The 9,880-nt window shown below is 40.4% G+C and overlaps 2 protein-coding genes across 2 annotated transcripts; both read right to left on the bottom strand.

Moving 5' to 3' along the window:
• Positions 1-553: 553 nt before the first annotated feature.
• Positions 554-3,294, bottom strand: LOC133994930 (small integral membrane protein 26-like). Its single transcript, XM_062434178.1, has 2 exons — positions 3,084-3,294; positions 554-1,048 (listed from the first exon to the last, which is right to left on the bottom strand). Exons 1-2 carry the CDS (start codon positions 3,202-3,204, stop codon positions 876-878), a joined length of 294 nt encoding a protein of 97 aa, XP_062290162.1. The 5' UTR covers positions 3,205-3,294; the 3' UTR covers positions 554-875.
• A 2,615-nt stretch (positions 3,295-5,909) lies between these two features.
• Positions 5,910-6,908, bottom strand: LOC134000621 (chemokine XC receptor 1-like). The gene has a single exon (XM_062440028.1). It carries the CDS (start codon positions 6,906-6,908, stop codon positions 5,910-5,912), a length of 999 nt encoding a protein of 332 aa, XP_062296012.1.
• Between the last annotated feature and the right edge of the window lie 2,972 nt (positions 6,909-9,880).

The raw sequence follows: 9,880 nt of genomic DNA, 5'->3' as shown, positions 1-9,880 counted from the left end.
TTATTTCTTACCACTTCAGAGCAACCCTTCAAAATAAAAATCATAGATGCTTGCACTGGGTTACCAGTAAAGTAAAGTTAATGCATACAACTTTAAGTGCAATGTTCAGTTTTCATTGAAACCTCTTTTTTGTTGTTTTTATGCAAACTCAATCCTGTTGTACATTCTGAGGCTGGACTTTGTGGTTGCATTGTTCGGCATAATACTGAAAGATGTTTGTAATATTTGCTCACCGCTCACTGTCATGGTTCACTTGAATAGAACAGAGCCATTGTTATTAGTAACATCTGTGCTTTTCCTGCTATGACCGGTCATCCACTAAAGGCCAATTGAGATTTTTGGAGAAGAAAACAAGTTATAATGTAATATGATACACCACAATTTAAGGCTTCAAAAATGTCCACATAATTGATATAATATCTCACACGGTGTCAAAAGTTTCAGATGTTATTCAGTTAGACATTTCACAAAAGTATGCCTTAAACATAATGAATAGATTAATTCAACCTTCTGGCCCTTTAAACATCTGCTGTAGTCATGAATTTAAATGGAATCTTACTGTTTAAACACAGCATGTTTAAATAAGTTTATTTCAGCATTTGTTGTGGATTTGGCAACGTCTTACAGTAGATAACAGTGTGGATGACACTGACAGGGATACTTTGAATATTATTGACAGTTTCATAAAAATAAAAATTGGCCTGTGACAGCCCTCTAGCATCCGAGCACAAGTGGCAGCCCTCTCTGAACCACACAGCTGGAATTTCCTCTACAACTCATGATAATGTCCTCACACAAACGCATCAATTCATAGTGCATTATAAACATTCGCTCTTCACAAGTCCAGAGTGTCCATCCTCCTCTTTATTCCGCAGCTATTTTTCACTGCCTCCACTCTCAGGTCCACTGCTGAAGGATTTGACGAAATTGTAGATCCTCGTAGTGTATGGGACAAAGTTTTCTTTGTAGACGATGATGGTTTTGCTGTGAGTGGACTCATAGACGAACTGATTTGGATTCTCGGGCTCTGGTTCCACTTCTTCTTTCACTGGGTTGGACGGGGAAAGAAAAGAGAGATTTGTTATCAGTTACTGATGATATGATACCGATGTTAACTAGGTTGAATAGAACCAAGTTGAAATGAATGTGACAGGATTAGTTTCTTTTTCATTTAGTGTAAAAGAAAATACAGCAAACCCTGGAACTGTATGGTCATCATCTACTTCTGGTTAACTATTATCATTTCATTTGACAGGTTTAATCTTCACAAATCCTCAGATATTTCAATTTGGAATGAGATATTTTGCTACATAGTTAGGGCAGGCCAGGCTTGTCCTGGACCAGCTCCTAGTTTATGCTGCTATAGGCTTAGACTGCCGGGGGACTCCCATGATGCACTGAGCTCCTCTCTCTCTCTCTCTCTATCCATCCATCTATATCCATTAACATTGATGTACCACTAATAAATTCAATAACCTAAACTTCTTCCCCAGAGTTGTCTGTGCTTTCTCGTCTCACAGGTAATCTGGGCCTGTAGACGTCGGGATGACAGATTCCAGTCCCGGACCTTCTAGCTTCAATGTTGATTTTCAATGTGCTTCTCTCTCCAGTGTTCCTCTCTCTCCTCTCTACCCCAACCGGTCGAGGCAGATGGCCGCCCACTTTGAGCGTGGTTCTGCCTGAAGTTTCTTCCTGTTAAAAGGGAGCTTTTTCTTGCCACTGTCGCCAAGTGCTGGCTCATGTGGGGATGTTGGGTCTCTTTAAAATTAAAACCTGAAGAGTACGGTTAAGAACTTGCTCTATGTGTAAAGTACCTTGAGATGACTCTTTTTGGGATTTGGCGCTATACAAATAAAGATTGATTGATTGATTGATTGATTGATTGATACATACATTCTCAAAAAAATGTTAATATTGTCAAAAATACTTTTTCTTGAGACTGTTTCCATTTTAAAGAGTGTCCTCTATATTTGTTATTAAAGCTGAGGTCATGTTCAGGTTATGGGTAACACAAATCAATAAGAACATATACTTTACAACTTTACACATTTACTTAAATTACTAATTTAATACCACTGATATAATGATAATATAATAGCATGATAATGCAAGGGGGGCAGGGGTGGGATTGGAGAGTGGGCACAGACTGCCATTATGGTTGGGGACAGAGTTATTTAACTTTAATTCTTCTACAGTCTCCACTCAGGACGTACACAGTGAGGAATGGAAGACCCTACATGTTTAGCCAATGTGACATGAATAGCCTCTTAGCTGCTAATGTGAAGTCCATATATAGACATGATGGTGTTGATAATTACGTTATTGTATGATAAGTTGATAATGTAAGTATTGTGACAGGACTAGATGTAAGCAACATTTCTATGTTGTAGCTGGTGAGTAACTGTATTTACTAAGTACTAACTGTATAATAGTCAGTTTCTTTTGTATAACACAATATCACAAATCACAAATTTGCAATTGAAATAAGCAAAAACTCCCTAAAAATCCTTTAACAGGGAAAAATGGAAGAACCCTCAGGAAGAAAAATAGAGGAGGGATATTGTTGAGTAGTTTAATGTACTGTCATACAATGCATTACTTATAGAAGCAGTTTTTGTTTTTATCTGTATCTCTGGTGCAACAGATCCTTTATCCCCACTGACACTGTGAAGTGAAGTTAAAGTATAAAGTAACAGCAAATACAAGTACCTAAAACCTACCAAAGCACAGTACTGGATTACATGTAAACTACTGTTCTCTGCTTGAGACACTATCAGTGATAATTGGTAACAGTTATGGATGATGACAGCGGCAGTAGTTATGTGGGTTAACAGAATCAACTGTAACACCTATAGTAACAGGAAGGCTAGTTTAACACATACTAGAACAGAAAATAGCTAACAACTACAGCTAGCTACACACTGTTACTACAACGAGCAATAATACTACAATAAATTTACAACGGTGACTGTGAGTGTGTGACGAGGGTGTGTGTGTGTGTGTGTGTGTGTGTGTGTGTGTGTGTGTGTGTGTGTGTGTGTGTGTGTGTGTGTGTGTGTGTGTGTGTGTGTATAGTCACTCACCTGTCTTATCATAACGGCCTGTATAACTATAGAAAGCGTAAGAACATAGCATGGTCCAGACCCCAGCAGCGTACACTGCAGACATTCTGGTGTTCCACTTGGACACGTCTTTGAACTTCATGGCTGCAGTTCAGTGAGACACACACTGCTCTGTTTGTTTGTTTTAGTTTGTCTCTTGGTACAAATGTGTCGGGTCGTTCAGGATGCCGCCATGACAGCCAACCCGGAAGTGCATAAAAAATAAAAACTTCCCGGGTGGTGTGGACCGGAAGTCGTTGTTTTTTCATTTTTAATATTAACAACAGTAGTGTACAATAGAGCACCACAATTAAGCATATTAAAAACAAAAAGGCAATGAAAACAAAATGTATTTTTAAAAAATACTTCATGTGATTGTTTCCCTGGCAGAAACAGATTTGTTTGTATATATTGTTAATGTTTAATTAAAAAAATAAAAAATAAAATAAAATAAAAACAATGTAATAAAAAAAAAGTAATATACAATAGAATACATATAATACTAAGCAGTACAGGGATTATTGGAGAAACTGTAAACAGAATTAATCACAAAGATAGAAACATATAGATGATAAATATTGTAAAATAATACAATAGGCCTATAGAAATTTTGAGAAAAAATTTTAATCTTGAAAGATAAATATTCCACATCAACTTAAATCATCTGGCAATAAAGTCCACAACGTTTCTTAAAATACATCTATCATCTATGAGGCATGGTCCCCAACCTTTGTCCTTGAGGGGCCTTTACAATATATAACCATTAAACTGAAGACCCCTGACCTACTGACGTATTTTATCTATCTTTCATATTATATTAAATGCATAATAATAACAGTGTAGAACATTTCATAACTGTAGAATGAAGCCAATTAATGTAATTAATACCAGCATGAAGTTTGTGTTAAAACGGTAGTTGTGAAATGTGTGAATATTGCAATGCATTACGGATGATTTTTTCTTTATATTTTTTTTGACATTTTATGCAATTCTATATTAATATAATTTTTAGAAAATTATACATAGCCTTCTTAATGTTTATTTTTTTAAAGCAATTACTTTCAGTTGTTTTCATGTCACAGTAAATGAATAAAAACCTGAAATATATATATTTTTAAAGTTTTCTCCCATTTAAAATCAAGAGGTTCTTGTGACCCCTTAAGCTTTGGCGACTCCTAGTGGGGATCAGGATACTCAGTTTGGGAACCAGTGCTATAAGGCATGGATGTATTATATTGAGTGTTGGTGCACCCCCCTGCAGCACAGACCTTAAGTCTTACTTAAGGCCTGTCATAAGAACCACCCTAAGGTGCTGCAGAAGACAGTTGAAATCTGTGTAGCAGATACTCTGAAATAAGCTCACTGCAGAGGGAGTCAGGTCAGTGTTAAGCATTTGTAAAAAAAAAAATAAAATAAAATAAAATAAAAAAAAATAATTTAAAAATTTAAAAATTTAAAAATTTAAAAAAGTTAAAAGAAAAGAAAACCTGGTGTTGCCACATTTTCCTTTTGTGGAAAAAACAAACAAACATGTAATTCATGAGAAGCTGTCTGGAGATATTACATGCTTGCATAGAGGTGGTATGTAGTGCACAGCTTAATGTATTGCTCGTGTTGTATGAATTCTAGTTTCAATGAAATTATATTTGAGCACGCTGATATGCAACAAATAAGAATGTGTACTGATGGTATGTAGTTTTTTGTTTGGAGGGGAAGTTGAGTAACTCTGCAGTGTCACCGTAGCTCACTTAGCTGAGAAGTATAAAAAGTATATGAAGATATAAATGGAATTTTCTGGAGATGATAATGTACCATTTCAAACTAAATTTTTCATTTGTCAAAACCAAAAACACTGCTCCTTTGTCAAAATTACATCAAAGCTGCCTTGCCCAGGTTAATTTATCTTTTTATTTAGTACTATTTAAATTTTTATTTATTTTTTGTTGTAAATAATAAATCACTTGAATAGTATTATACTGAAGAATCTTTTTACTACCATATTTACTGCCGTAGTCCAGACACTATCCTGTTGTTTTAATATTCGCAATTGCTATTGTAGGTTTGTGTGAGAATGCAGCGTATATGAAAGGCAACAGCGCCCACTATGTGTGTGCTGTTGCACAAGCAATGACTTGGTTCTAGATGCTGGTTGCAGCTTTAAAAAAAAGAGAGAACATTTTTTTTCCATTTCAAACTTTCATTTCATGTTTCAATTTCTAATCTCAAAATTTGATTAAATATTTAATACCAAATTATCATATGATTTTATCATTATCATTATCATTTTTTTATTCATTTTTCACATAACTTCCTAAAATGAATGAATAAATATGTGTTCATTCAGTGAAGTTTACCCTGCATGCAGTGTGATTAGAGGTAGAGCTTGCTGTTTGTCTCAGCAATATTACTTCAATTTGTTTTGTTAATCTGATATGACCAGTTCTACTAAGTCTAGGTTTTTCCCAGAGAAAAACACTTTGACTGAATAATTTAAAATGAAGAAGTGAAGAAGAAAAAAAATAAGAGAGAGCAACTACACTAAATTTTATTCAAACGTATGTAACAGCACGGCAATAGTCATTCAAAAAGGCTGGCAAATGCAGCATTGAAAGCATTTCCATTCATAATCATACACAGTGACATGCTTAGCTTTTTAAACATATATTCACCATTTACTTTGCACATAAAAGAAAAATCTGATTAAAAAAATTAGACTTAGAAAGGAAAACATGGCTAAAATGAAATACAAACTTTATCACAGAAAAGCATTTACAGATTTAATACGTGTTTTCTTTCAAACGTGAATGTCTATTTGGATTCTAAATCCACCATAACTAAAGAAGCTTGTGATGTAACATCTGAACTGCTAGTAGCTCTCTCCATGTTCCTGACATTATCACAGTGTAAAAAATGCAACAGATGCCTTCGCATGTTTTGTGAGAGCATATAGAATAGAGGGTTCACACAGCAGTGAGACAATGCAAGTATAAGACAAATATTAGAGGCGATATGCCAGCTTTCCCATACATAACAGTTGTCAGGTACGTGAAAAGTTAAAAATAAACTAAACATAGTGTAAGGTCCCCAGCAGATGAAGAAGGCTGCAACAATGCATAACACCATGACCACAGTCCTGTTCTTTTTTCTGTTTGAAAACTGCAGAACTGTTTTGAGGATGGCATAATAACAAAATATAATGATGACAAGTGGGAGGAAGAAAAGCAGTGACATTTGGAGAAGATAGATCAGCTTAGCATCAGGATCATCAGTGCCACAAATTAATTCACCATCTTCATTTGTGGTTTCCTTCATCTTGATAGCAATATGCAGGGATGCAACGATGCTGATGATCCAAGCGGTTGCACAGAAACCCGCTGCACACCTCACCCTTACAAGTTTGCTCGGCCACTTGTTCAACACCACTGTTATGAAATGATCCACAGTAACGGCAGTCAGTAAAATAACGCTGCTGTAAAAACCAACAAAGTCAGCTGCACTCAGCAATTTGCAGCCAAGGTCACCAAACACCCAGTGGTGCAGGAGCTCGACAGCCCAGAACGGAAGGTTGACAGCGAAGACCAAATTTGAGCAGGTCAGGTTCAGGATGAACAGATTTGTGGCATTTTTCAGGTTCCCACGGCGGACAAGAACAAATAAGAGTAGACTATTGCCTGTGATACTGATGATGAAGATCACAATGAAGAAGGCAGCACTGATGGTTGAAAAGTCCACGGGATCATCACAAGAATGTTCCACATCATCAAAGTCGTAGTAGTATTCATAGAGGGTTGTGCTGTTGTTCGTCATTGTAGATGATCTGGGAAACATGAACACAAAACTAAAACCAAATGTCGTTAAAACTTCTGATCCCTCACAATGTAATTACTAAAAAAGTGTAAAAAATAAGAAGAACATTAAAGTGCAAAAGTTACCCAAAAATATTGAAAGTAGTGATACCTTGAATGTCTGTCAAGTCTTGTGCTGTTGTGCTGCACTGTGATAGAAAAGCTGTGTTATTTCAGAGCAACTTAAGGTTCCTCTTTTTGTTTCACATCAAGTCAGAGATTGTGCAATTTGAGTGAATGAATTTATAGTGAATTCAAGCCTTTCATGACATTACCAGGAAACAACAGTTTCTATTCTATTTAAAACAGACAAAGGTCTAAGATGAATAGGATCTGAGTTTATTCAATTGTAAAGCATGGTAATAATGATGACATTGTCAGGTAGAAATATATATTATATAACAGTCGACGTGATCAAAAACTAAAATATTTACTCAGAAAGATTCAAAATATCTCCTGACAAAAATGAAGGAGAAAACATAAAATAATTCAAAAATGATTTATGTAAAAATGTATGATAAAATGCAGTAAGAGTGAATCACATTAAGACAGCAGTGTGAGTAGGCAAATAGTCTACTATTATCCATCCATCCACCCATCCACCCATCCATCCATCCATCCATCCATTTTCTGTCGCTTATCCGGGGCCGGGTCCCGGTGGCATCAGGCTAAGCAATGTGACCCAGACATCCTTCTCCCCAGCAACATTTGTCAGCTCCTCCTGGGAGATTCCAAGGCGTTCCCAGGCCAGAAGGGATATATAATCCCTCCAGTGTTTTCTGGATCTACCCCGGGGTCTCCTTCCAGTTGGACGTGCCTGAACACCTCCAGAGGGAGGCGTCCAAGAGGCATCCTGACCAGATGCCCGAACCACCTCAGCTGACTCCTTTCGATGCGGAGGAGCAGCGGCTCTACTCCGAGCCTCCCCCCGGTGTCTGAGCTCCTGACACTATCTCTAAGGCTCGTCGGAGGAAACTCATTTCAGCCGCTTGTATCCACGATTTTATTCTTGAGCTCCTTCTTCACCAGGACAGTCCGATGCAACGCCCGCATCACTGTTGATGCTGCACCGATCCGCCTGTCGATCTCCCGCTACATCCTACCCTCACTCGTGAACAACACCCCGAAATACTTAAACTCCTCCACTTGGGGCAGTGACTCCCTCCCAACCCTAAGGGGGCAATCCACATTTTTCTGGCAGAGCACCATGGCCTCCGATTTGGAGGTGCTGACTCTCATCCCAACCTCTTCACACTCGGCTGCAAACCGTGCCAGTGCCTATTGGAGGTCCTGATGTGTTGAGGCCAACAGAACCACATCATCCGCAAACAGCAGAGAAGCAATTCTGAGGTCCCCAAAGTTGACAATCTCCTCCCCCCCGGCTGCGCCTTGAGATCCTGTCCATGAAAATCACGAACAGGATCGGGGACAAGGGGCAGCCCTGGCGGAGCCCAACACCCACTGAGAGCAGGTCTGACTTTGTGACACAGCTCTCACAGCGGTCGTACAGGGACCGAATGGCTCGCAGCAGCAATCCTGGTACCCCATACTCCAGCAACAACTCCCACAGGGTCCCCCGAGGGACACGGTCGTAAGCCTTCACCAAGTCCACAAAGCACATGTAGACTGGATGAGCAAACTCCCATGCCCCCTCCAGTAACCCTGCAAGGGTGAAGAGCTGGTCCACTGTTCCACGGCCAGGACGGAATCCACATTGTTCCTCCTGAATCAGAGGTTCGACAATTGGCCAGAGCCTCCTTTCCAACACCCTGGCATAAGCTTTTCCCGGGAGGCTGAGTAGTGTGATCCCCAATAGTTGGAACACACCCTCCAGTCCCCTTTTTAAAAAAATGGGGACCACCATCCCAGTCTGCCAGTCCATGGGCACTGTCCCCGACCTCCATGCGATGTTGAAGAGGCGTGCCAACCATGACAGCCCCACAACGTCCAGAGCCTTCAGCATCTCAGGGCGAATCTCATCCGCCTCCGGCACCTTGCCACTGAGGAGCTGTTTAACTACCTCAGTGACCTCTGCCAGGGATTTGAATGAAGATCCCCCCGGATCATCCAGCTCTGCCTCTTCTACAGAAGACATGTTGGCTGGGTTCAGGAGTTCCTCAAAGTGCTCCTTCGCCCGACAATATCCCCAGTCGAGGGCAGCAGTTCTCCGCTCCTGCTGAGAACAGCCTGAGCTAAGCCCTGCTTCCCCCTCCCGAGTCGCCTGATGGTTTGCCAGAACTTTTTCAAGGCCGTCCGATAGTCATTCTCCATGGTCTCACCAAACTCCTCCCACACCTGGGCTTTTGCTTCCGCAACTGCCCCGGCCCTCCTGGCCGTCCGGTACCCGTCTGCTGCTTCCAGAGACCCCTGGGCCAGCCAGGACCCAAAGGCCTCCTTCTTCAGCTTGACGGCCTCCTTTACCGCTGGTGTCCACCAGCGGGTTCTCCGGTTGCCGCCCCGACAGGCACTGACGACCTTCAGGCCGCAACTATGAGCAGCCGCCTCCACAACTGAGGTCTTGAACATGGTACACTCGGACTCCATGTCCTCACACTCCCCAGGACCGCAGGAGAAGTTCCTGCGGAGGTGGGAATTGAAGACCTCACGTACGGGGGCCTCCGCCAGACATTTCCAGTTCACCCTCACTACTCGTTTAGGCTTCCCAGGTCTGTACGGCAGTCTTCCCTGCCACCTGATCCAACTCACCACCAGGTGTTGATCAGTTGACAGCTCCGCTCCTCTCTTCACCCGAGTGCCCAAAACATACAGCTGCAGGTCCGATGATACAACTACAAAGTCAATCATCGACCTTTGGCCTAGGGTGCTCTGGTACTAGGTACACTTATGAACACCCTTATGTTCGAACATGGTGTTTGTTATGGCCAACCATATACATTAATTTAACAGATGGTTGGGGCCACAAATAGAATGAGT

The sequence above is a fragment of the Scomber scombrus genome, chromosome 2, assembly GCF_963691925.1.
Source record: "Scomber scombrus chromosome 2, fScoSco1.1, whole genome shotgun sequence".
In the NCBI taxonomy this organism is placed as follows: Eukaryota; Metazoa; Chordata; class Actinopteri; order Scombriformes; family Scombridae; genus Scomber; species Scomber scombrus.
The sequence above is the reverse complement of the archived record's forward strand: the minus strand, read 5'-3'. Positions and strand labels throughout refer to the sequence as shown.

Bases quoted from the DNA above. Each gene is read 5' to 3' on its own strand.
- LOC133994930 (XM_062434178.1), bottom strand. From the start codon at position 3,204: ATGAAGTTCAAAGACGTGTCCAAGTGGAACACCAGAATGTCTGCAGTG. The intron at 1,049-3,083 runs GTGAGTGACTAT...CGTCCAACCCAG, and splicing joins AGGCCGTTATGATAAGACAG to TGAAAGAAGAAGTGGAACCA.
- LOC134000621 (XM_062440028.1), bottom strand. From the start codon at position 6,908: ATGACGAACAACAGCACAACCCTCTATGAATACTACTACGACTTTGAT.